The sequence below is a fragment of the Pleurodeles waltl genome, chromosome 3_1, assembly GCF_031143425.1.
Source record: "Pleurodeles waltl isolate 20211129_DDA chromosome 3_1, aPleWal1.hap1.20221129, whole genome shotgun sequence".
Lineage (NCBI taxonomy): Eukaryota > Metazoa > Chordata > Amphibia > Caudata > Salamandridae > Pleurodeles > Pleurodeles waltl.
This window is the reverse complement of record NC_090440.1, coordinates 1,690,078,054-1,690,105,533: the sequence shown is the minus strand read 5'-3', so window position 1 is coordinate 1,690,105,533 and position 27,480 is coordinate 1,690,078,054. Positions and strand designations below refer to the sequence as shown.

The 27,480-nt window shown below is 47.4% G+C and overlaps 1 protein-coding gene across 2 annotated transcripts in view; it reads left to right on the top strand.

The window, feature by feature from the left end:
• Nucleotides 1-27,480, top strand: part of LOC138285500 (lanosterol synthase-like) — a 192,421-nt gene that overhangs the window by 123,322 nt on the left and 41,619 nt on the right. For both annotated transcript variants that reach the window (XM_069225489.1, XM_069225488.1), the window contains 2 exons: nt 42-138; nt 8,771-8,876. In XM_069225489.1, the coding sequence (XP_069081590.1) occupies nt 42-138; nt 8,771-8,876 (203 nt within the window). The remainder of the gene's footprint in view (nt 1-41; nt 139-8,770; nt 8,877-27,480) is intronic.

The window sequence follows — 27,480 nt, the reverse complement described above, 5'->3', positions numbered from 1 at the left end:
TTCCTGCATGTTCATACCCTGTCTCTTTCTTTTGCTTGCAGTTATTAAGCATGAGGAACCCAGATGGAGGGTTTGCTACATACGAGACCAAGCGAGGAGGCCGCCTGCTTGAGCTTCTAAACCCCTCGGAAGTGTTTGGTAAGATCCTTTCTGCTGTTATAGCACCACCACTGACAAAAAGCCTCACTCGAGCATATAAGACACACACAATTTAGGCACAGTAGGCATTTATCACATTAGTGCATTAAAGAAGACTTGGGGTTCTTATTTTATTTAAAATGATTTGATTGGTAGACATCAGTTTACAAATACATGAGTGAACATCTTAGCCGACAAGTGACCATCACATCATGTTTCTGTATGATGCGAGTAAAGATATACATTATTAACCCCTTAGCTGCTGGGCCTTTCCCCCCCCCAGTGCTGAGCCCTTTTTTGGCTATTTGGGGTAGTTCGCGCCTAGGGCTTCATAACTTTTTGTCCACATAAGCTAACCACGCCAAATTTGCGTCCTTTTTTTCCAACATCCTAGGGATTCTAATGGTACCCAGAGTTGGTGGTTTCCCCTGGAGGAGACCAAGAAAATAGCCAAAATACAGTGAAAATTTAGTTTTTTCCAAAAAAATGGGAAAAAAGGGCTGCCGAAGAAGGCTTGTGGTTTTTTCCCTGAAAATGCCATCAACAAAGGGTTTCTGGTGCTGAAATCACTATCTTCCCACCTTTCAGGAACGGGCAGACTTGAATCAGAAAACCAAATTTTTCAACACAAATTCGGCATTTTACTGGGACATACCCCATTTCTACTATATTTGGTGCTTTCAGCCTCCTTCCAGTTAGTGACAGGAATGGGTGTGAAACCAATGCTGGATCCCGGAATGCTAAACATTTCTGAAAACTAGACAAAATTCTGAATTCAGCAAGGGGTCATTTGTGTAGATCCTACAAGGTTTTCCTACAGAAAATAACAGCTGAAATAAAAAAATATTGAAATTGAGCTGAAAACAACAGCCATTTTTCTTTATGTTTTACTCTCTAACTTTTTCCTGCGATGTCAGATTTCTGAAAGCAATATACCGTTTTGTCTGCTGGACTCTTCTGGTTGCGGGGATATAAAGGGCTACGAGGTTCATCAAGAACCCTAGGTACCCAGAGCCAATAAATGAGCTGCACCCTGCAGTTGGTTTTCATTCTATACTGGGTATACAGCAATTAATTTGCTGAAATATGAAGAGTGAAAAAGAGGTATCAAGAAAATCTTTGCATTTCCAAAATGGGATCAAGATAAGGTTTTGAGGAGCAGTGGTTATTTGCACATCGCTGAATTCCGAGGTGCCCATACTAGCATGTGAATTGCAGGGCATTTCTCAAATAGACGTCTTTTTTACAAACTCTCTTATATTTGGAAGGAAAAAATGTAGAGAAAGATAAGGGGCAATAACACTTGTTTTGCTATTCTGTGTTCCCCCAAGTCTCCCGATAAAAATGATACCTCACTTGTGTGGGTAGGCCTAGTGCCCGCGACAGGAAATGCCCCAAAACACAACATGGACACATCCTATTTTTTTTATAGAAAACACAGCTGTTTTTTCCAAAGTGCCTACCTGTAGATTTTGGCCTCTAGCTCAGCCGGCACCTAAGGAAACCTACCAAACCTGTGCATTTCTGAAAACTAGAGACCTAGGGGAATCCAAGGAGGGGTGACTTGCGGGGCTCGGACCAGGTTCTGTTACCCAGAATCCTTTGCAAACCTCAAAAAGTGGCTAAAAAAACAAGTTTTCCTCACATTTCGGTGACAGAAAGTTCTGGAATCTGAGAGGAGCCACAAATTTCCTTCCACCCGGCGTTCCCCCAAGTCTCCCGATAAAAATGATACCTCACTTGTGTGGGTAGGCCTAGCGCCCGCGACAGGAAACGCCCCAAAGCGCAACGTGGACACATCCAAATTTTTTGAAGAAAACAGAGGTGTTTTTTGAGAAGTGCCTACCTGTAGATTTTGGCCTCTAGCTCAGCCGGCACCTAGGGAAACCTACCAAACCTGTGCATTTCTGAAAACTAGAGACCTAGGGGAATCCAAGGAGGGGTGACTTGCGGGGCTCGGACCAGGTTCTGTTACCCAGAATCCTTTGCAAACCTCAAAAAGTGGCTAAAAAAACAAGTTTTCCTCACATTTCGGTGACAGAAAGTTCTGGAATCTGAGAGGAGCCACAAATTTCCTTCCACCCGGCGTTCCCCTAAGTCTCCCGATAAAAATGATACCTCACTTGTGTGGGTAGGCCTAGCGCCCGCGACAGGAAACGCCCCAAAACACAACGTGGACACATCCAAATTTTTGGAAGAAAACAGAGGTGTTTTTTGAGAAGTGCCTACCTGTAGATTTTGGCCTCTAGCTCAGCCGGCACCTAGGGAAACCTACCAAACCTGTACATTTCTGAAAACTAGAGACCTAGGGGAATCCAAGGAGGGGTGACTCGCGGGGCTCGGACCAGGTTCTGTTACCCAGAATCCTTTGCAAACCTCAAAAAGTGGCTAAAAAAACAAGTTTTCCTCACATTTCGGTGACAGAAAGTTCTGGAATCTGAGAGGAGCCACAAGTTTTCTTCCACCCGGCGTTCCCCCAAGTCTCCCGATAAAAATAATACCTCACTTGTGTGGGTAGGCCTAGCACCCGCGACAGGAAACGCCCCAAAGCGCAACGTGGACACATCCAAATTTTTGGAAGAAAACAGAGGTGTTTTTTGAGAAGTGCCTACCTGTAGATTTTGGCCTCTAGCTCAGCCGGCACCTAGGGAAACCTACCAAACCTGTGCATTTCTGAAAACTAGAGACCTAGGGGAATCCAAGGAGGGGTGACTTGCGGGGCTCGGACCATGTTCTGTTACCCAGAATCCTTTGCAAACCTCAAAAAGTGGCTAAAAAAACAAGTTTTCCTCACATTTCGGTGACAGAAAGTTCTGGAATCTGAGAGGAGCCACAAATTTCCTTCCACCCGGCGTTCCCCCAAGTCTCCCGATAAAAATGATACCTCACTTGTGTGGGTAGGCCTAGCGCCCGCAACAGGAAACGCCCCAAAGCGCAACGTGGACACATCCAAATTTTTTGAAGAAAACAGAGGTGTTTTTTGAGAAGTGCCTACCTGTAGATTTTGGCCTCTAGCTCAGCCGGCACCTAGGGAAACCTACCAAACCTGTGCATTTCTGAAAACTAGAGACCTAGGGGAATCCAAGGAGGGGTGACTTGCGGGGCTCGGACCAGGTTCTGTTACCCAGAATCCTTTGCAAACCTCAAAAAGTGGCTAAAAAAACAAGTTTTCCTCACATTTCGGTGACAGAAAGTTCTGGAATCTGAGAGGAGCCACAAATTTCCTTCCACCCGGCGTTCCCCTAAGTCTCCCGATAAAAATGATACCTCACTTGTGTGGGTAGGCCTAGCGCCCGCGACAGGAAATGTCCCAAAACAGAACGTGGACACATCACATTTTTTCATAGAAAACAGTGCCTACCTGTGGATTTTGGCCTCTAGCTCAGCCGGCACCTGGGGAAACCTAGCAAACCAGCACATTTTTGAAAACTAGAAACCCAGGGGAATCCAAGATGAGGTGACTTGTGGGGCTCGGACTGGGTTCTGTTACCCAGAATCCTTTGCAAACCTCAAAATGTGGCTAAAATACCACATTTTCCTCACATTTCGGTGACAGAAAGTTCTGGAATCTGAGAGGAGCCACAAATTTCCTTCCACCCAGCGTTCCCCCAAGTCTCCCGATAAATATGATACCTCACTTGTGTGGTTAGGCCTGGTGCCTGCGACAGGAATAGATCACACAACGGTCAATGTTGGTCCTTACGTGAGGCAGCTGTTGACCCTGGGGTGATCCATTCCTGACACAGGCACTAGGTGTAGGCACTCAAGTGGGGTAGTGTTTTTATCAGGACAGGTGAGGAGTCACTGGGTGGTAGGAATGTTGTGGATCCCAGCATATTCCTGTAGTTTGTGTGACAGAAATGCGAGAAAAATAGAGTTTTTTTTCAACATTTCAGCTTTGCAGGGTATTCTGGGTAAGAAAACTTTGGGGAATCCACACAAGTCACACCTCTGTGGACTCCCCCGAATGTCTAGTTTCCAGAAATGTTTGGGTTTAGTGTGTTTCTCTATATGGCCGCCGAATCCAGGACCAAAAACACAGGTGCCTGCCTTACAAAACCAGTTTGTTTTGCCATAGACAATTTTGATGTCTCCACAATATGATTTGGGTGGTGGAATTTGGGGCTGAACTAAATTGGTGAGCTCCCAAGAGAGCACTCTCTCTCTGCTTGCCGCCGCATTCACCTGCTCTCTGGGTTGGCCTAACCCACTATTACCCAGTTGCACAAACAGCTTGCGAAGGGACAGCAGGACTGTCCTCATCACCTCCCTCATAATGTACTGGAAGAGGAGTTTTCGAATGGGACTCCTCTGACTGAAAAATCACTCCCAGAGTCTGCGCCATTGTCCTATCCCTCAGATGCTGTCTCAGTATCTGATGTCTCAGTCTCTGATCCTATGTCAGAGAGGTCCTCTATAACCCGAGTGCAGGCAGCAGTCATCCATCAAGATGCCATCTCTGCTATTGGCTAAACTGTTGCTCTAAAACACTAGCCTACGTAGACAGTCACAAAATGGATGGTGTGTGTGAGATACGTGCAACAGTAGAGGCCACCTTACCTGCGCTTCTTCCCTCAATCAGCACGTACTTTCAAGACACTCAAAAAACACCTTGTCGCATACCATTCGTCACAGTCTTTAGCACCTCCTGCGCCCAGTCCAACAATCATTATTGGTGCTCCCACTCCCTCCTCCTCGGATTCCCTCATTACCACCCAGCAAAAGTGCCCTTCATCTCTCCATAGACTTTACTAATGTACTTAGCTATTTACATAAAATACAGATGTGCTCTTTGCAGTAGGCATATAAACCTTCTGCGCTTCTTTATGGCACTAAAACTGCCACTAGACAAGTCGGACCCTTTTCCCCCCAGGGAAACCACACACATATTGACAAAAGTGATGTATATATGACAGCCAACCACCTGAAACTCAACTCAAGCAAAACCGAATTAATCCTCTTTGGCCCTCACCAAAAAAACCTGGGACCCCCCATGGTGGCCCACCACGCTAGGCCCTGCACCCACCCCCGCCAACTACGCACGCAACCTCAGCATCATCCTAGACTCCTCCCTCTCTATGACCCAACAAATCAACGCTCTTACCTCCTCATGCTTCAACAAACTCCGTATACTGAAAAACATTCAAATGGATCCCCACAGAGACCAGAAAAACTGTCACTCACGCACTCATCAGCAGCAGGCTTGATTACAGAAACGCCCTCTACGCCGGCACCACTCTAAAACTCAAGTGCAAACTACACGCATCCAGAACTCAGCAGCACGACTCATCCTCGACCTCCGCCGACACGAACACATCTCTCCACACCTCAAATCCCTCCACTGGCTCCCCATTGACAAAAGGATCACCTTCAAGATCCTCATCCTCGCACACAAATCACTCCACAACACAGGCCCTGCCTACCTCAACGAGAGTCACTTTCCACACCCCCACACGAAACGTCCGCTCAGCTGACCTCTCTCTCGCCTCTGTCCCCCGCATCAAACACATCACCACCGGGGGCAGATCCTTCTCCTACATTGCACCCAAAACATGGAACGCACTCACAACCCACATTCGCAAGACCCAAAACCTACTTCTTTTCAGGAAGGGCCTCAAAACCTGGCTTTTTGAACAGTGAACCTCCTAGCCCCTTTCCCTCCCCCCGTCCCCCACCCCCAGCGCCTTGAGACCCTCACAGGTGAGTAGCGCGCTTTATAAATCTCTTTGATACAGATCTACACATATATATATATATATATATATATATATATATATATATATATATATATATATATATATATATATATATACATAGATATATCTATAGATATATCCATGTACCTAGATATATCTATCTACATAGATATATATATATATAGATATATACATATATTTTTTTTTAGTTGTTGTATGGTTTCCTTGGGGGCCAAAATGGCCCCCAGGGAAACCCTACAACATCTAAAAAAAAAATTGCCCCCTGTCATTTCATTTTTTTTTTTATTTGTTATTTTTTTGAAAAAAAAAAAATCCCCTGGGGGCACCTACCTTTTTTTTTATAAAAAAAAATTATGCCGGGGGGGGGGTGGCCCGTTTTCCGGGGGGGCCGCCCCCCAAAAGTGAAATCCCTGGTGTCTAGTGGGGTTTCCTGGCCCTCGATCGCAGCTGTGCTGCGATCGGGGCCAGGAAACCGTTTCAGAAGGCCTCGTAAGAAAGGCTGCGATCGGGGGCCAGAAACAGTTTCAGAAGGCCTCGTAAGAAAGGGGAGAGTCTCCCCTTTCTTACGAGGCCTTTTCAAAATGTTTCCTGACCCCCCCCCCCCCCCGATCGCAGCTGTGCTGCGATCGGGGGAGCCAGGAAACCTGAAAGTGTTTCCTGGCCCCCGATCGCAGCACAGCTGCGACCGGGGGCCAGGAAACACTTTCAGGAAGGCCTCGTAAGAAAGGGGAGACTCTCCCCTTTCTTACGAGGCCTTCCCGAACGTGTAAAAGGCCGTTTTCCCCATGAAAGCAGGAAGCGGCCGCAAGGCTGCTTCCTGCTTTCATGGGGAAAACACCTTTGCAACGTCAGCGTGCCTCGCGGCGCGCTGACGTCACAAAGGGGCGGGTGGGGGGCGGGGGGAGACACGGTAGCTTCCGTGTCTCCCGGGGGGAGTAAAAAAAATAATAATAAATCCTCGGGTGCGACGCACCCGAGGATTTATTAATGCCCTTCCTGGTGTCGGCCACTGGTCGTGACCCGCACCAGGGAGGGTGTGTGGGCGTCGGCCAGTGGCCGACGCCCGCACTTAAGAGGTTAATGATTTTAACTCTGTAGCAACCACCAACATGCAGTGAGAAACGATAATGTGGCATGAAATTGGGAAGAAATAGAGGGACAGAGTAACGTGAAAAGAATGATAGGATGTAGAAGGGATACAGACAGGTAGAAAAGGGGTGATAATGCTGCAGTTACACATCTCTGATGTGAATTAGATAGTCACTTTCTGGGAGGGCTGCTACAAGCAAAACATTTAATAAGTAGGTGTGTATGTGGTGAAAAACATGTCAATTGCATAGAATTCCTAATAGGATTATACATGGCACGTTTTCCATGAAGACCAAATAAAACCTATTTCACATTTAAAAACAAGGTAAAGGTTCAAACAACACAAAGTGATGTGGAACGAAGACCTAGATTATTCAGGAAGTAAGAAAACTATCAAGGAAATCTGGTTATCTTAAAAAATATACACAACCTAATTATTTGAGCATTCACCTGATTAATAGGAAATGTATACAATCCATAACAATTAAGACATATACCTTAAAGTGAGTGGAAGTTGTGCAGGTGATCTTTCCATCAGTTCAGTTTATTTATAGGCTGTGAGATGAGGATATTGGGCATTGTGGTGCAGTGAACAGATGTAAACGAACTCCTCGAAAGCAGGCACACCAACTATCCTTGACAGATTTTTAAGAGGATAACTTAGGTTGTTTTTTTGTTTTTTTTAACCAGGATGGAGAATGTGAATGGTTCATCACCTTGAGCTAGCCTCCATATTATCTTGTAACTGAGAACCCCATCTTACATCACAGGTTCAGCAACCACTATTTCATTATGAACATATATACTCAGAATCCCATAGTGTACCATTTAGCCACGAGAAAGGCCAATCATGAGGGGGAAGACAAAGTGGAGAAATAAAGCCAGAAAAGAAACACCATCAATGAGAACAAAACTGCAACTCTCAACACCTCCAACCCTCTCTGATCCTAATCTTTGTTAGATCTTCAGCCCAAACATTGAAGAACCCCACCCTTAAACACCCCACACGAGCGCCCCCATGGAATACTGCTAGAGAACTCTGTCCCTGGATCAATCAGGGTCCATCCTCATACCCTCCAGAAAAGCTCTTGCTGATTCCTTCTGTTTAGACACCTAATATCTTCTTTCATAACCTTGCCTAAGCTTTCTGGGAAAGCTAACATGTGCCGTTGCCATATTTCTAACAAGTAGCTCTCTTCGATATATGTCGCTCTTCTCCCTGGGGAGAACACATCACCCATTCCTTTTACAGGACCCCTCGATCCTCTGTCAGGCACACTCCTAGGCCCAGTTAAGCAGCGGAACACCTGGCATGCATGCCACCTCCCCTATTACTCCAGGGCTCTGTACAATGCAGATGCCTCCCAGGGTGCGGTAGATGCCTCCCAGGGCTAACCTTTCTCCAGATCAGAGATGTTTAGGGGATTGCCACCGCCAATCCAGGCCATGCGTACGCAGCACAAATAAAGTATGCAACCAGGCCAAAGGGCACAGTCAGCCTCTCAGTTTGTTCTCACTGGGGCAGAAGCACATTCCAGGCCACACACAAGTATTTAATTATCCACCTCTGTTCTGCTCCAGAGGTCCCCATGTCCCTATGGCGGACAAGTGATCCGGACCACAGTCAAGAACCCCGATGAGATGTGACCATCTTTGGCAATGATGTTTGTTTTATATGACTGACAAACTTCAAATGCATTTTTATTAATTTTCCACACCCACTATATGGTCTCTAAGGAGGATATTATCATTTATTCATGGTGGATTTTAGTTATTAGTCTCTTGGAAATGTTGACTAGTTAGCAATGTGTTTTTGTTTGCCTCAGGTGACATAATGATTGATTACACCTATGTGGAGTGTACGTCGGCAGTCGTGCAGGCACTCAAACATTTCCAGGACAGATTTCCAGATCACCGTGTGGATGAAATAAGGTGAGAGCAGGAGGTGTTCAGAAGGGTTCATCGGCATATGTGCAGATTACTTGAGAGCTGCAGGAGATGGGTGTGGTCAGGTAAAGGGCTTTGTCGGGTGGTCATAGGAAGTCTTTCAGGGACTTGCAGTGAGGTTAGGTTAATTATTATCTGGGTGAGCTAAATTAGACCCCCATGCTGAGGGGAATCTAAGTGAGACCTGGAGGGTACTTGACAATATGAGTACCAAACAAGACTTTTGGAGAAAATGGCAAGGCTTGCACTGCAGCCTGTGGTTTATGGTGGTCTCGTCGAGGTTGATGGAAGATAAGGTGAAACCTGAGAGCGAGTGTTAGTGAGTCATGCATGGAGGTTATGTGAGACGTACAGAAGTTTAGAACCACAGAGACAAGTAGGTTCCTAAATGAGTAGGACATTGTATTAGGAGTACTTACAGGGGATGATGAAAGGCCAGCAGACGGATTAGGAAAAACCATTAGCTATTTGAGGTCCAGATCTCTAAGTAAAGTTAAAAGATAAAAGGCACTGCAAAAAGAATATTTCTAGAAAATACGTTCAGATATTACAAAGAAGTCCTTATATATAAATGTAGGAAAAGGGGCTTCAATGTTGTGTATAAATATCTGCTTATTATAGTAGACATAAAAAACCATGGGAATGTAGGTTAAGCTATGACGTGGTTGTTCAGGACTGCTGGATGAAAGTAGAGTTGATTGAGCAGTGGCTTACTCACAGATATCAGGTATTAAGAATCCATAAAGCAGGTCAACCTGAAAGGTGTTGATCTCTTCTTTTCAAAAGGATGTATGAGGCTAATTGTCATACACATAGTTTGGTGCACAAGTGGAGCTGGAATTTCGTGGTCTCTTCCCATTGTAGCCTCTTAGTCTTTAGGATAGCCATTCCTTCCAGTAGCTGCATCCTTTTGCCAGATAACCACTTTAAAAAGTGAGTTCCATGTGAATGCATGTAGGTAAATTCTTAAAACAGCTACGACTATGTGCAGCCTGTCAGGCCAGAGCTGCAGCTTTTGCAACATGTATGATGTACCCAGAAGGGATCCATCTGTATCTCAGCCTCCTCACAAACAAGGTTTTTTCAGGCTTTCTGCCATCAATAATGTCTGTGTCTGAGACCCATTGAAAAGGTGGCATCTGCTCAGGAAAGTGCTAAAAAAGAAATCTTGTTATAGTAGATTGGTATTGTTTCTACTGTTTAAATGAGTCATGCTGTGGGAGGACTTAAGAAGAGTTTTCAAATATTTAACATACAGGTCCTTAATGATGATAAGCTGGACAACTCCTTGGGTTGAGTCCTAAACTTGAGGTCAAATATTGGTTATAATCTATGACTGGCATTTACTGTTCAGAGGAGTCATGTGCCTCCCACAATAGACATGTTGGGCCGATTCTGAGGATCCTGGGGCAGTTAGTGATTATTGGTTGGTATCCTGTGTGGGTACTGACGTTTACAGCTGGGAATCAAGGGTAAAAAAACGAATGCTCTCCAATCAGATAAGTTACCTCCTCAGGGCACTTGGCGCTCGATTAGTAAAGGAGAATAGTCGAGGCTTAATCCTGAAGTTGGAAGGGATTACAAACTCACAACATCACACAGTAATTAATGCATCATATCTTCAGTATACAGTCAGAGCTTTATACTTAAGAAGAAGAGACTTTATGTTCAATTGCATATGTGGCTGTAGGTACACATGCTCTGCATACTCCTGCCATCTAGTATTCGGCCCAGAGTTGTGCAGGTTGTTTCTCTTCAAAGAAGTATTTTGAGTTACAAGGTCGAGTAACTCCTCCTGTTGGTGATATTGCGCAAAGGCATTGGCTCCATTGGTAGGTTGTTTTCTATCCGCTGTCGGTTTCGGACGTGTGTGCCTCCGCTCAGTGTTTTGACTCCATTCAATACGGTTCTTCGGTTTCTTTACTGACCTCAACAGTAATGTTTTTGATTGCACTTTTCGACTTCTGTGCTGCTGTTGGCTTTGACCGACTGCCTGCCCTTTGGGCACTGCCTGTTCTGGGCCCGTCATCCCACGTGTCTCAGGCTCCATCAAAGATGTGTTTCTGATGAAACCTTTCAGACTTTGTTTGCGTTGCCACGCAAAATACCCACACACTGACCAACACCTCGTGTGCAACACCTGCCTCTCACATGGCCATAATGAGGTAAACAGCTACGCCTTCAAGTCGTTGTGTTCTAAAAATACTTTTTGGGACCGAAAGGCTTGAAATGGCTCAGAAGGCCTTGGAAGGCACTCCAGATCTCTATGGCGAAGAATTTACCCAGGAAGAGCCAACTGACGAAAAGAGGAGGCCTTCTTCATTGAAGACAGCTCCGGCTCTGATGTCAAGCTAAGTTTCAAAATGCAGGACTTACCATCTGCCCAACACATGAGTATTGTGGTCCCCGCACCAACAAACTAAGCTCTCTAAAAAAAAATCCCCACTTCCCCTATTGGAGTTTGCCGGGCCACCACTTCCTTCTGGCCGTGGTCGGATCCGAAAGATTATCTTGGGCCCCAGCACCGAAGATCTCTACAAAGGCTAAGCCTTCGGCATTGACCACCATATCGGACCGAGAGCATGCTTTGACACTGACCCGACCATAGGTACTGACACGGCTGCCATCTCCTTCGACCTTGGGGCCGACAAAGTCTTATCCGGCCAAGCCTAAAGCTTCAGTACGAAAGCCTTGGACCTGAAAGACTCTAAACCCTTTTTGTGCTCTACTACCTCTGTCTAGCCGATCCTCGAAAAATTGGACGCCAGCCAAAGGAAAATTTAAATACAAGTGGGCACCGGCTGCGTCATTACTTCCTCCTCCACCTCCAAAGAGGAAGTTGACCTTTGAGTAGGCTCTTGACCTCCCCCTTCCTGCCAGGAAAAAGACTAAAGACATGGCCACCAGCCCTGCCTACCATCCTCCTCCTAATCCATCTCCTCCTCCGCCACCACCATCACCACCGTCTCCTTCCCTTCCTCACACTTCACCACCACTTTCTCCTACACATGACCCGCTTAATGCTTCACCTCCAGGGTCACCACACCTTCCTGCAGGTTACCTCTAGCAGCAGCATTCCATAACATTGAGGTGCACAAAGAACCCCTAGAACAGGACTTAGTTTGTCACCTTCTCTTCCACACACAGGGACACCCAGTTTTTGCCCATGCTACCTGGCATGATGAGGCATACTGAGGACATTTTTAAGGAGCCATTCTGTGCCATCATCTCTCAGGGGGGAAATTATAGGCACCTTCAGACCCTTTGATCATCAGGACTCCAGTATCACTGTACTCCGTTATTGCAACCACTGAACGTAAGAGGGCAAACAGGCTACTGGGGATAAACCGCCACCATCCTGATAAAGAAAACACATAAATGCTGCTGGGAAGATGGTTGCAGCACAGGTGGCCAACCAATGGTGTATCGCCAATTCTCAGGCACTGTTGGGCCGTTATGATAGAGCCTATTGGGATAAGATGGAGGAACTCTTTCCGTACCTCCCAGAAGTACATTGCAAAAGGGGTCAACAAATAGTCACAGAAGGACAGGCCCTCACAAATAACTCCATCCTCTTTTCCTTCAACACTGCAGATAAGCAGCTAGGTGGATTAATACCAGCGGCCTTCTTAGAAGGCATGAATGGCTAAGGTGTTCTGGGTTTAAACCAGAGGTCCAGCAGACAGTCTTAAATATGCCTTTTGATAAGGAGCACTTTTAGGACCACAGGCAGATCTTACTCGCGGTAAAATGGAAAAGAACGATAATACAGGCAAGGAGATGGGAGCGTTACAAATTTCTACTCCCAGGGGCTAATTTCCTCACCGAGGCTACAGAGGAACATATAAATCCATATAAATCCACCTCCACGGATGCCTGCACTTTCCAACAGAAACAACCACAGTCTGCCTACACCATGGGTTATTGCAGAGTTTTCTTCAAAAGAAGAAACAATAAGGGAAGAGGCAAGGGTGCCTACGCATGTGGAGCAACACCCTTTGCAAAACAGTGACTACCTACACCCCCCCCCCCCCCACTCCCTGACCACACAACACCTGTTGGGGGAAACTACACGTTTTACACCCAGTCTGGAATACCATCACTACAGATAAATAGGTACTCGCCATTATGCAACATGGCTATTGCCTGGAGCTCATTATCACACCACCCAACATTTCACCTCACACTCACAGGTTATCATAGGAACATCTGGCACTTCTCAAACAAGATTTCCAAGTCATCTCAGAGGCGCCATAGAACCCATTCCTCTTCAACACCAGGGTGCAGGAGTATGCTTCCTATACTGCCTGGTCCCCAAAAGGGACAGATCTCTAAGACCAAGCTTAAATCTCAGACCTCTAAACAAGTACATCCTATCAGAACACTTCCATATGGTCACTCTAAATGGATGTCATTCCACTTCTACAACAGGGTGACTTTATGGTGACACCAGACCTATAAGACAACTACTTTCACGTAGCAATACACCCTGCTCACCGCAAATACCTAAGATTTGTCCTAGCAGGCAAACAATACCAATTCAAAGTGTTTCCATTCAGGGTGACTACCATACCTAGAGTGTTCACAAAATGCCTGGCAGTGGTCGCAACACATCTGTGAGGACAAAATGTCAATGTATTTCCCTATCTGGACGATTGACTCATCAGAGCCAGCACTCTCATCAGTGCCAACAACACACTCAGATGACAATAGGTCTTCACAGCCTTACTATCAACATTCCCAAGTGTCGCCTATAACCACTAGAGTTTCAGCCATATTTAATAGCAATCCTAAATACAGTTAGGATTAGCCTACCCCAGTCTCGCTCAGATTCAGAACTTTCAAGCAACTCTGCCCCAGTTCCAGCTAAACCAAACACACACAGTAAGGACAGTTATGCAAATGCTAGGAATGATGATGTCTTGAGTTTTCATAGTTCCCCACGCAAGACTACACATGCGCCCTCTGCAACAACGTCTAGCTCTCTAGTGGTCTCTGGTTCACAACACTGCTAGATCTCTCAGTAGTTCCTCGCGAGAAGCTCCCCACCAGGCCAGACCTTCTCACTCAGAATCAAGGACAAATCAGACCCCAAGATGCTCAACCTAGCAATTTGGCTCCTGAGGTCATAGAGTTTGGCTAACTTGGTTTACCATCAGAATATGTGGACGTTCTCAAGGAAGCATGCAGACCTACCACTAGAGCCTGTTACGCAGTTAAATAGAAACATTTTGTTTGCTACTGCCAACCCAAACAAATTGATCCTGTGAAAGCAACCTGCAGGAAAGTCCCTCTTTTTGGCATGGTTACTCCCAATTTACACCTGTTGTCATTGTGGTTAGACTGTTTTCACTGGGCACCTGCTGGCCACTACCCCAATGATTGTGCTCTCTCCTCTAAATTTGGTTAACTTGGTACCCATTACACCCCACAATTGGCATACTGGTGTACCCCTGTAAGTCCCTAGTATATGGTACCCAGTACACCAGGGGTCCCCCATGGGTTGCAGCATGTATCATGCAACCCATGGGAGCCCATGCAATTTTTGTATGCAGGCCTGCCATTTGAGGTCTGCATGAAAAGGTGCATACACACTTTCACTGCTGGTTACTGCACTAGGTCACTGTATGTCACCCCTGTGGTTGGACCTTCCAGCCCTAAGGCCAGGTTGCAGGTCTCTCTGTGTGTGGGCACCCCTGCAAGAGCAAAGGTGCCCCTATGAACTCCGGTTTTAATTCCCTGGACTTCATAAGTGTGGGGAAGCCATTTTAGATATGTACTGCCATAGGTCACTACGTATGGCCCAGCTACATAATGGTAACTCTGAATCTAGGCATGTTTGGTATCAAACATGTCGTAATCATATCCCAATACTGATGCTAGTATTGGTGGCATGATTCCATGAACTCTGGTGGCTCCTTAGAGGATCCCACAGTATTGCTCCTACCAGTCTTCAAGGGTCTGCAAGCAGCGCACGCTGGGAAAGGATAGCCACCCCACGCCACCGACTTGCATTGACAGGTACATTTGGTGCCCTCCTTGTATAATCTGGTTTGCACCAGTCCAGGGATGTCCAGTCCCTGCTCTGGCTCGAAACTGCACAAAGGAAAGGGGAGTGACCACTCTCCTATCCATAACCACCCCCGTGGTGGTGCCCAGAGCTCCTCCTGGTGGCCAGTTGATTCTGCAATTTTGAAATCAAGATGGGCAGAGACCCCTGGGAGCATCTGATTGGTCATGTTAGGCAGATGACGTCAGTGACTCCCTCTGATAGGTGGTCACCTTGCAAAGTGACCAAGCCTCTTTTTGGGCTATTTAGAGGCTCCCTTGTGGGTGGGTCTGAAGATTCGGCTACAATACTCCACCAGGACTCATCTGCAGCGACCTCTTCTGCTTCTCGCTACTGGTACCAATGGTGGACTTCACAGGAACCGAACAAGGCTGCAACAGCGAGACAACCTCTCCTTGTAACATTGTTTCTGCGGCTCCTGTTAGCAACTTGAATCATTTCCATGGCTGTGCATCCTCTGGGGTCGTCAAGACTTCAGCTGCACCAGAGAAGCAAGAAGGAATGTCCCTTGGAGTGAAGTAGTTACTCCCCTGCATCTGCAGGCACCTAAGGCAACTATTTTTGGCAACAATTTCTGGCTGCTGAGATCTGCTGTCCTCTGGATCTGTGAAGATTCTCCAATGCAGGTGGTGGTTCTGAGGGTTCCTTATGGTCCTCTCTGCCTTCTGTCTAATTTGGGAGATGGTGAGTCCTTTCCTCTTCCTTCAAGACAGAATCCCTGTGCACCGCGACTGTTGCAGCAGCCAAGGCTTGTTGACTCCTGCTCCTAGGGATCTTCAGGCTCCAAGTAGCCCTGGCCCCCGGCACTCTACCCCTGCAAGGAAAGTCTCCTCTTGGCTACTTCAGCGACGTGGGACTGCTCTTTAGGTGTGCTGCCTGGGCCAGACTGCAGCTTATTGCACCTTCTGCCAGTGGGTTGCTTGTAGGGGCTCTGACTGCTTTTGCTGGCTCTCCTGTCTTCTTAGGGTCAGCCCGGACCCCCCTACAAGGGTTGAGTCCCCAGGACTTTGCTGGTCCTCTTCAGCTCTGCAAATCTCCAACAGCTCCTGTTGCATTTGCTTGTGCTTGTTGGTGGTCCTCCTGACCACTGACCCACCAGCAGTCCGGTGACCATTGAGGGACAGCTCCTAGGCAACTTCAGGGACTCCTCTGCAGCTCCTAGACTCTGCAGCTGGACCTCATCCCCCACTGTCGACCTGGATCTTCACCCACAGAAGTACAGGTATTGCCTCCTGCCCCACCTGGACCCTCCAGCATGGAGTTAATTCTGTCCCCTTTTTTTGCAGGTCCTCTTCATCTGGAATACACCATAGGGTTCCGCCGGCCTGGTCCTGTTCTTGCATTTTTCCAGTTCCAAGTCCCTGTGTTAGCCAATGGGAAGGTACCTTACCTCTGCTCTCCTGGTCGCTGGGGGTCTTCTAGATACTTACCTCTTAGGGTTCAATACTCTCTCAGCTCTTGGCTAACTACTCCATATCCTTTGGTGGGGGACCCATTCTCGCATTCCACTGTTTTTGTATATGGTGTGGCCCTCCTATAAGGCCCTTGCTATTTCTTGCTATTTGTGGTGTTTTTATGTTGATTCCAAGTACTTACCTGTGTATATTTAGTTTGTACTTACGTCCAGAAAGTCAGAGATTGCCTACAGTAATCTAGTTCAATGTTCCTGTATTAAAGTACCTTTATTTTTGCAACACTGTGTGGTTCCTTTCAGGTGTGATAAGTTACTGTGTGACTACTGTGATATTGTAAGTGCTTCACGCTCCTCCTAGGTAAGTCTTGGGTGCTCACCACAGCTACCACTAGAGAGCCCTGGCCTCCTAGAAACTGTAACACTAACTAATAAGGGTTGCCTGGGCCTGGTATAAAGTTCCACCACACACCAGGCCAGCCTCCTACACCACCTTTCAAGACATTGTCTGCTATCTGCTTCATTTGATGAAGGCAAATTTTGCTAACACTTCCATATGGTTACACCTCACTGCAGTGACTGCCTATCTCCAGAATAGATATCATCTCTCACTGTTCAGATTTCAAGTCATTAACCCCTTCGCTGCCAGGCCTTTTCCCCCTCCTGTGCCAGGCCTTTTTTTGCCTATTTGGGGCAGTTCGCGCTTAGGCCCTCATAACTTTTTGTCCACATAAGCTAACCAAGCCAAATTTGCGTCCTTTTTTTCCAACATCCTAGGGATTCTAGAGGTACCCAGACTTTGTGGGTTCCCCTGAAGGAGGCCAAGAAATTGGCCAAAATACAGTGAAAATTTCGTTTTTTTCAAAAAAATTGGAAAAAGTGGCTGCAGAAGAAGGCTTGTGGTTTTTCCCCTGAAAATGGCATCAACAAAGGGTTTGCGGTGCTAAACTCAGCAGCTTCCCAGCTTTCAGGAACAGGCAGACTTGAATCAGAAAACCCAATTTTTCAACACAATTTTGGCATTTTACTGGGGCATACCCCATTTGTGCAATTTTTTGTGCTTTCAGCCTCCTTCCAGTCAGTGACAGGAATGGTCATGAAACCAATGCTGGATCCCAGAAACCTAAACATTTCTGAAAAGTAGACAAAATTCTGAATTCAGCAAGGGGTCATTTGTGTAGATCCTACAAGGGTTTCCTACAGAAAATAACAGCTGAAAAAGAAAAATATTGAAATTGAGGTGAAAAAACCATCAATTTTTCTCTACGTTTTACTCTGTAACTTTTCCCTGCAATGTCAGATTATCGAAAGCAATATACCGTTACGTCTGCTGGACTCCTCTGGTTGCGGGGATATATAGGGTTTGTAGGTTCATCAAGAACCCGAGGAACCCAGAGCCAATAAATGAGCTGCACCCTGCAGTGCGTTTTCATTCTATACCGGGTATACAGCAATTCATTTGCTGAAATATAAGGAGTAAAAAATTGCTATCAAGAAAACCTTTGCATTTCCAAAAAGGGCACAAGATAAGGTGTTGAGGAGCAGTGGTTATTTGCACATCTCTGAATTCCGGGGTGACCATAGTAGCACGTGAATTACAGGGAATTTCTCAAATAGATGTCTTTTTTACACACACTCCTATATTTGGAAGGAAAAAATGTAGAGAAAGACAAGGGGCAATAGGACTTGTTTTGCTAATCTATGTTCCCCCAAGTCTCCCGATAAAAATGGTACCTCACTTGTGTGGGTAGGCCTAGCACCCGCGACAGGATATGCCCCAAAACACAACGTGGACACATCACAGAAAACAGAGCTGTTTTTAGCAAAGTGACTACCTGTAGATTTTGGCCTCTAGCTCAGCCGCCACCTAGGGAAACCTACCAAACCTGTGCATTTCTGAAAACTAGAGACCTAGGGGAATCCAAGGAGGGGTGACTTGTGTGGCTCGGACCAGGTTCTGTTACCCAGAATCCTTTGCAAACCTCAAAATTTGGCTAAAAAAACACATGTTCCTCACATTTCTGTGGCAGAAAGTTCTGGAATCTGAGAGGAGCCACAAATTTCCTTCCACCCAGCGTTCCCCCACGTCTCCCGATAAAAATGATACCTCACTTGTGTGGGTAGGCCTAGCACCCGCGACAGGATATGCCCCAAAACACAACGTGGACACATCACAGAAAACAGAGCTGTTTTTAGCAAAGTGACTACCTGTAGATTTTGGCCTCTAGCTCAGCCGCCACCTAGGGAAACCTACCAAACCTGTGCATTTCTGAAAACTAGAGACCTAGGGGAATCCAAGGAGGGGTGACTTGTGTGGCTCGGACCAGGTTCTGTTACCCAGAATCCTTTGCAAACCTCAAAATTTGGCTAAAAAAACACATGTTCCTCACATTTCTGTGGCAGAAAGTTCTGGAATCTGAGAGGAGCCACAAATTTCCTTCCACCCAGCGTTCCCCCACGTCTCCCGATAAAAATGATACCTCACTTGTGTGGGTAGGCCTAGCGCCCGCGACAGGATATGCCCCAAAACACAACGTGGACATATCACAGAAAACAGAGCTGTTTTTAGCAAAGTGACTACCTGTAGATTTTGGCCTCTAGCTCAGCCGCCACCTAGGGAAACCTACCAAACCTGTGCATTTCTGAAAACTAGAGACCTAGGGGAATCCAAGGAGGGGTGACTTGCGGGGCTCGGACCAGGTTCTGTTACCCAGAATCCTTTGCAAATCTCAAAATTTGGCTAAAAAAACACATGTTCCTCACATTTCTGTGGCAGAAAGTTCTGGAATCTGAGAGGAGCCACAAATTTCCTTCCACCCAGCGTTCCCCCACGTCTCCCGATAAAAATGATACCTCACTTGTGTGGGTAGGCCTAGCGCCCGCGACAGGATATGCCCCAAAACACAACGTGGACATATCACAGAAAACAGAGCTGTTTTTAGCAAAGTGACTACCTGTAGATTTTGGCCTCTAGCTCAGCCGGCACCTAGGGAAACCTACCAAACCTGTGCATTTCTGAAAACTAGAGACCTAGGGGAATCCAAGGAGGGGTGACTTGTGTGGCTCGGACCAGGTTCTGTTACCCAGAATCCTTTGCAAACCTCAAAATTTGGCTAAAAAAACACATGTTCCTCACATTTCTGTGGCAGAAAGTTCTGGAATCTGAGAGGAGCCACAAATTTCCTTCCACCCAGCGTTCCCCCACGTCTCCCGATAAAAATGATACCTCACTTGTGTGGGTAGGCCTAGCACCCGCGACAGGATATGCCCCAAAACACAACGTGGACACATCACAGAAAACAGAGCTGTTTTTAGCAAAGTGACTACCTGTAGATTTTGGCCTCTAGCTCAGCCGCCACCTAGGGAAACCTACCAAACCTGTGCATTTCTGAAAACTAGAGACCTAGGGGAATCCAAGGAGGGGTGACTTGTGTGGCTCGGACCAGGTTCTGTTACCCAGAATCCTGTGCAAACCTCAAAATTTGGCTAAAAAAACACATGTTCCTCACATTTCTGTGGCAGAAAGTTCTGGAATCTGAGAGGAGCCACAAATTTCCTTCCACCCAGCGTTCCCCCACGTCTCCCGATAAAAATGATACCTCACTTGTGTGGGTAGGCCTAGCACCCGCGACAGGATATGCCCCAAAACACAACGTGGACACATCACAGAAAACAGAGCTGTTTTTAGCAAAGTGACTACCTGTAGATTTTGGCCTCTAGCTCAGCCGCCACCTAGGGAAACCTACCAAACCTGTGCATTTCTGAAAACTAGAGACCTAGGGGAATCCAAGGAGGGGTGACTTGTGTGGCTCGGACCAGGTTCTGTTACCCAGAATCCTGTGCAAACCTCAAAATTTGGCTAAAAAAACACATGTTCCTCACATTTCTGTGGCAGAAAGTTCTGGAATCTGAGAGGAGCCACAAATTTCCTTCCACCCAGCGTTCCCCCACGTCTCCCGATAAAAATGATACCTCACTTGTGTGGGTAGGCCTAGCGCCCGCGACAGGATATGCCCCAAAACACAACGTGGACATATCACAGAAAACAGAGCTGTTTTTAGCAAAGTGACTACCTGTAGATTTTGGCCTCTAGCTCAGCCGCCACCTAGGGAAACCTACCAAACCTGTGCATTTCTGAAAACTAGAGACCTAGGGGAATCCAAGGAGGGGTGACTTGCGGGGCTCGGACCAGGTTCTGTTACCCAGAATCCTTTGCAAACCTCAAAATTTGGCTAAAAAAACACATGTCCCTCACATTTCTTTGGCAGAAAGTTCTGGAATCTGAGAGGAGCCACAAATTTCCTTCCACCCAGCGTTCCCCCACGTCTCCCGATAAAAATGATACCTCACTTGTGTGGGTAGGCCTAGCGCCCGCGACAGGATATGCCCCAAAACACAACGTGGACATATCACAGAAAACAGAGCTGTTTTTAGCAAAGTGACTACCTGTAGATTTTGGCCTCTAGCTCAGCCGCCACCTAGGGAAACCTACCAAACCTGTGCATTTCTGAAAACTAGAGACCTAGGGGAATCCAAGGAGGGGTGACTTGCGGGGCTCGGACCAGGTTCTGTTACCCAGAATCCTTTGCAAACCTCAAAATTTGGCTAAAAAAACACATGTTCCTCACATTTCTGTGGCAGAAAGTTCTGGAATCTGAGAGGAGCCACAAATTTCCTTCCACCCAGCGTTCCCCCACGTCTCCCGATAAAAATGATACCTCACTTGTGTGGGTAGGCCTAGCACCCGCGACAGGATATGCCCCAAAACACAACGTGGACACATCACAGAAAACAGAGCTGTTTTTAGCAAAGTGACTACCTGGAGATTTTGGCCTCTAGCTCAGCCGCCACCTAGGGAAACCTACCAAACCTGTACATTTCTGAAAACTAGAGACCTAGGGGAATCCAAGGAGGGGTGACTTGTGTGGCTCGGACCAGGTTCTGTTACCCAGAATCCTTTGCAAACCTCAAAATTTGGCTAAAAGAACACATGTCCCTCACATTTCTGTGGCAGAAAGTTCTGGAATCTGAGAGGAGCTACAAATTTCCTTCCACCCAGCGTTCCCCCAAGTCTCCCGATAAAAATGATACCTCACTTGCGTGGGTAGGCCTAGCGCCGGCGACAGGAAACACCCCAAAGCGCAACGTGGACACATCCTAAATTTTGGAAAAAAACAGAGGTGTTTTTTGCGAAGTGCCTACCTGTAGATTTTGGCCTCTAGCTCAGCCGGCACCTAGGGAAACCTACCAAACCTGTGCATTTCTCAAAACTAGAGACCTAGGGGAATCCAAGGAGGGGTGACTTGCGGGGCTCGGACCAGGTTCTGTTACCCAGAATCCTTTGCAAACCTCAAAATCTGGCTAAAAATACACATGTTACTCACATTTCTGTGGCAGAAAGTTCTGGAATCTGAGAGGAGCCACAAATTTCCTTCTACCCAGCGTTCCCCCAAGTCTCCCGATAAAAATGATACCTCACTTGCGTGGGTAGGCCTAGCGCCGGCGACAGGAAACACCCCAAAGCGCAACGTGGACACATCCTAAATTTTGGAAAAAAACAGAGGTGTTTTTTGCGAAGTGCCTACCTGTAGATTTTGGCCTCTAGCTCAGCCGGCACCTAGGGAAACCTACCAAACCTGTGCATTTCTGAAAACTAGAGACCTAGGGGAATCCAAGGAGGGGTGACTTGCGGGGCTCGGACCAGGTTCTGTTACCCAGAATCCTTTGCAAATCTCAAAATTTGGCTAAAAAAACACATGTTCCTCACATTTCTGTAGTAGAAAGTTCTGGAATCTGAGAGGAGCCACAAATTTCCTTCCACGCAGCGTTCCCCCACGTCTCCCGATAAAAATGATACCTCACTTGTGTGGGTAGGCCTAGCGCCCGCGACAGGATATGCCCCAAAACACAACGTGGACATATCACAGAAAACAGAGCTGTTTTTAGCAAAGTGACTACCTGTAGATTTTGGCCTCTAGCTCAGCCGGCACCTAGGGAAACCTACCAAACCTGTGCATTTCTGAAAACTAGAGACCTAGGGGAATCCAAGGAGGGGTGACTTGTGTGGCTCGGACCAGGTTCTGTTACCCAGAATCCTTTGCAAACCTCAAAATTTGGCTAAAAAAACACATGTTCCTCACATTTCTGTGGCAGAAAGTTCTGGAATCTGAGAGGAGCCACAAATTTCCTTCCACCCAGCGTTCCCCCACGTCTCCCGATAAAAATGATACCTCACTTGTGTGGGTAGGCCTAGCACCCGCGACAGGATATGCCCCAAAACACAACGTGGACATATCACAGAAAACAGAGCTGTTTTTAGCAAAGTGACTACCTGGAGATTTTGGCCTCTAGCTCAGCCGCCACCTAGGGAAACCTACCAAACCTGTGCATTTCTGAAAACTAGAGACCTAGGGGAATCCAAGGAGGGGTGACTTGCGGGGCTCGGACCAGGTTCTGTTACCCAGAATCCTTTGCAAACCTCAAAATTTGGCTAAAAAAACACATGTTCCTCACATTTCTGTGGCAGAAAGTTCTGGAATCTGAGAGGAGCCACAAATTTCCTTCCACCCAGCGTTCCCCCACGTCTCCCGATAAAAATGATACCTCACTTGTGTGGGTAGGCCTAGCGCCCGCGACAGGATATGCCCCAAAACACAACGTGGACATATCACAGAAAACAGAGCTGTTTTTAGCAAAGTGACTACCTGTAGACTTTGGCCTCTAGCTCAGCCGCCACCTAGGGAAACCTACCAAACCTGTGCATTTCTGAAAACTAGAGACCTAGGGGAATCCAAGGAGGGGTGACTTGCGGGGCTCGGACCAGGTTCTGTTACCCAGAATCCTTTGCAAATCTCAAAATTTGGCTAAAAAAACACATGTTCCTCACATTTCTGTGGCAGAAAGTTCTGGAATCTGAGAGGAGCCACACATTTCCTTCCACCCAGCGTTCCCCCACGTCTCCCGATAAAAATGATACCTCACTTGTGTGGGTAGGCCTAGCGCCCGCGACAGGATATGCCCCAAAACACAACGTGGCCATATCACAGAAAACAGAGCTGTTTTTAGCAAAGTGACTACCTGTAGATTTTGGCCTCTAGCTCAGCCGGCACCTAGGGAAACCTACCAAACCTGTGCATTTCTGAAAACTAGAGACCTAGGGGAATCCAAGGAGGGGTGACTTGTGTGGCTCGGACCAGGTTCTGTTACCCAGAATCCTTTGCAAACCTCAAAATTAGGCTAAAAAAACACATGTTCCTCACATTTCTGTGGCAGAAAGTTCTGGAATCTGAGAGGAGCCACAAATTTCCTTCCACCCAGCGTTCCCCCACGTCTCCCGATAAAAATGATACCTCACTTGTGTGGGTAGGCCTAGCGCCCGCGACAGGATATGCCCCAAAACACAACGTGGACACATCACAGAAAACAGAGCTGTTTTTAGCAAAGTGACTACCTGGAGATTTTGGCCTCTAGCTCAGCCGCCACCTAGGGAAACCTACCAAACCTGTACATTTCTGAAAACTAGAGACCTAGGGGAATCCAAGGAGGGGTGACTTGTGTGGCTCGGACCAGGTTCTGTTACCCAGAATCCTTTGCAAACCTCAAAATTTGGCTAAAAAAACACATGTCCCTCACATTTCTGTGGCAGAAAGTTCTGGAATCTGAGAGGAGCTACAAATTTCCTTCCACCCAGCGTTCCCCCAAGTCTCCCGATAAAAATGATACCTCACTTGCGTGGGTAGGCCTAGCGCCGGCGACAGGAAACACCCCAAAGCGCAACGTGGACACATCCTAAATTTTGGAAAAAAACAGAGGTGTTTTTTGCGAAGTGCCTACCTGTAGATTTTGGCCTCTAGCTCAGCCGGCACCTAGGGAAACCTACCAAACCTGTGCATTTCTGAAAACTAGAGACCTAGGGGAATCCAAGGAGGGGTGACTTGCGGGGCTCGGACCAGGTTCTGTTACCCAGAATCCTTTGCAAACCTCAAAATTTGGCTAAAAATACACATGTTACTCACATTTCTGTGGCAGAAAGTTCTGGAATCTGAGAGGAGCCACAAATTTCCTTCTACCCAGCGTTCCCCCAAGTCTCCCGATAAAAATGATACCTCACTTGCGTGGGTAGGCCTAGCGCCTGCGACAGGAAACACCCCAAAGCGCAACGTGGACACATCCTAAATTTTGGAAAAAAACAGAGGTGTTTTTTGCGAAGTGCCTACCTGTAGATTTTGGCCTCTAGCTCAGCCGGCACCTAGGGAAACCTACCAAACCTGTGCATTTCTGAAAACTAGAGACCTAGGGGAATCCAAGGAGGGGTGACTTGCGGGGCTCGGACCAGGTTCTGTTACCCAGAATCCTTTGCAAACCTCAAAATTTGGCTAAAAAAACACATGTCCCTCACATTTCTGTGGCAGAAAGTTCTGGAATCTGAGAGGAGCTACAAATTTCCTTCCACCCAGCGTTCCCCCAAGTCTCCCGATAAAAATGATACCTCACTTGCGTGGGTAGGCCTAGCGCCGGCGACAGGAAACACCCCAAAGCGCAACGTGGACACATCCTAAATTTTGGAAAAAAACAGAGGTGTTTTTTGCGAAGTGCCTACCTGTAGATTTTGGCCTCTAGCTCAGCCGGCACCTAGGGAAACCTACCAAACCTGTGCATTTCTGAAAACTAGAGACCTAGGGGAATCCAAGGAGGGGTGACTTGCGGGGCTCGGACCAGTTTCTGTTACCCAGAATCCTTTGCAAACCTCAAAATTTGGCTAAAAATACACATGTTACTCACATTTCTGTGGCAGAAAGTTCTGGAATCTGAGAGGAGCCACAAATTTCCTTCTACCCAGCGTTCCCCCAAGTCTCCCGATAAAAATGATACCTCACTTGTGTGGGTAGGACTAGCGCCCACGAAAGGAAAGGGCCCAAAACACAACGTGGACACATCACATTTTTTTATAAAAAGCAGTGCCTACCTGTGGATTTTGGCCTGTAGCTCAGCCGACACCTGAGGAAACCTAGCAAACCAGTGCATTTTTGAAAACTAGAAACCCAGGGGAATCCAAGATGGGGTGACTTGCGGGGCTCTGACCAGGTTATGTTACCCAGAATCCTTTGCAAACATCAAAATTTGGCCCAAAAAACACTTTTTCCTCTCATTTCGGTGACAGAAAGTTCTGGAATCTGAGAGGAGCCACAAATTTCCTTCCACCCAGCGTTCCCCTAAGTCTCTCGATAAAAATGGTACATCACTTTTGTGGGTAGGCCTAGCGCCCACAAAAGGAAATGGCCCAAAACACAACGTGGACACAACATATTTTTTCACAGAAAACAGAGGTGTTTTTTGCAAGGTGCCTACCTGTGGTGTTTGGCCTGTAGCTCAGCCGGCCCCAGGGGGGGGGGGGCAGAAATGCCCTAAAATAAATTTGCCCCCCCAACCCCCACCCTCCCCCGCCGGGAGCGACCCTTGCCTACGGGGTCGCTCCCCCTGCGTGACATTGGCACCAAAAAACAAATCCCCGGTGCCTAGTGGTTTCTGCCCCCTTGGGGGCAGGTTGACCTAAACTCAGCCAATCTGCCCCCAAGGGGGGCAGAAATGGCCTAAATACAATTTGTCCCCCAGGGGAGCGACTTTTGCCTGATGGGTCGCTCCCCATCTCTAAAAAAAAAAAAAAAAAAAAGAAAAAAAAAAAGAAAAATTCCACTGGCGCCTAGAGGTTTCTGCCCCCCCCCTCCCCCGGGGGCAGAAATGGCCTAAAATAAATTTGCCCCCCCAACACCCACCCCCCCCCCCCCCGGGAGCGACCCTTGCCTACGGGGTCGCTCCCCCTGCGTGACATTGGCGCCAAAAAACAAATCCCCGGTGCCTAGTGGTTTCTGCCCCCTTAGGGGCAGATTGACCTAAAATTGGCCAATCTGCCCCCAGGGGGGCAGAAATGGTCTAAATACAATTTGCCCCCCCAGGGGAGCGACCCTTGCCTGATGGGTCGCTCCCCATCTCTAAAAAAAGAAACAACAAAAAAAAAAAACACAAAAAAAAAATTGCCCTGGTGCCTAGAGTGTTCTGCCCCCCCCCCCCCGGGGGCAGTTCGGCCTAATAATAGGCCGATCTGTTCCCCGGGGGGGCAGAAATGGCCTAAAATAAATTTGCCCCCCCAACCCCCATCCCCCCCCGGGAGCGACCCTTGCCTACGGGGTCGCTCCCCTGCGTGACATTGGCGCCAAAAAACAAATCCCCGGTGCCTAGTGGTTTCTGCCCCCTTGGGGGCAGATTGACCTAAAATTGGCCAATCTGCCCCCAGGGGGGCAGAAATGGTCTAAATACAATTTGCCCCCCCAGGGGAGCGACCCTTGCCTGATGGGTCGCTCCCCATCTCTAAAAAAAGAAACAACAACAAAAAAAAACACAAAAAAAAAATTGCCCTGGCGCCTAGAGTGTTCTGCCCCCCCCCGGGGGCAGTTAGGCCTAATAATAGGCCGATCTGTCCCCCGGGGGGGCAGAAATGGCCTAAAATAAATTTGCCTCCCCAACCCCCACCACCCCCCCCCCGGGAGCGACCCTTGCCTACGGGGTCGCTCCCCCTGCGTGACATTGGCGCCAAAAAACAAATCCCCGGTGCCTAGTGGCTTCTGCCCCCTTGGGGGCAGATTGACCTAAAATCGGCCAATCTGCCCCCAGGGGGGCAGAAATGGTCTAAATACAATTTGCCCCCCAGGGGAGCGACCCTTGCCTGATGGGTCGCTCCCCATCTCTAAAAAAAAAAAAAAGAAAAAAAAAAAAAAAAACACACAAAAAAATTTGCCCTGGCGCCTAGAGGTTTCTTCCCCCCCTGGGGGCAGAAATGGCCTAAAATAAATTCCCCTCCCCCCCAGGGAGTGACCCTTGCCTAAGTGGTCGCTCCCTTTGCGTGAAATTCACGCAAAGAAAAAACTCCCTGGTGTCTAGTGGTTTCTACCCCCCTTGGGGGCAGATTGGCCTCATCAAAATAGGCCAATCTGCCCCCAAGGGGGGCAGAAATGGGCAAAATATAATTTTCCCCCAAGGGGAGCGACCCTTGCCTAAGGGGTCGCTCCCCACCCAAAAAAAAAAAAATGAAACAAAAAAAAAAAAAATGGTCC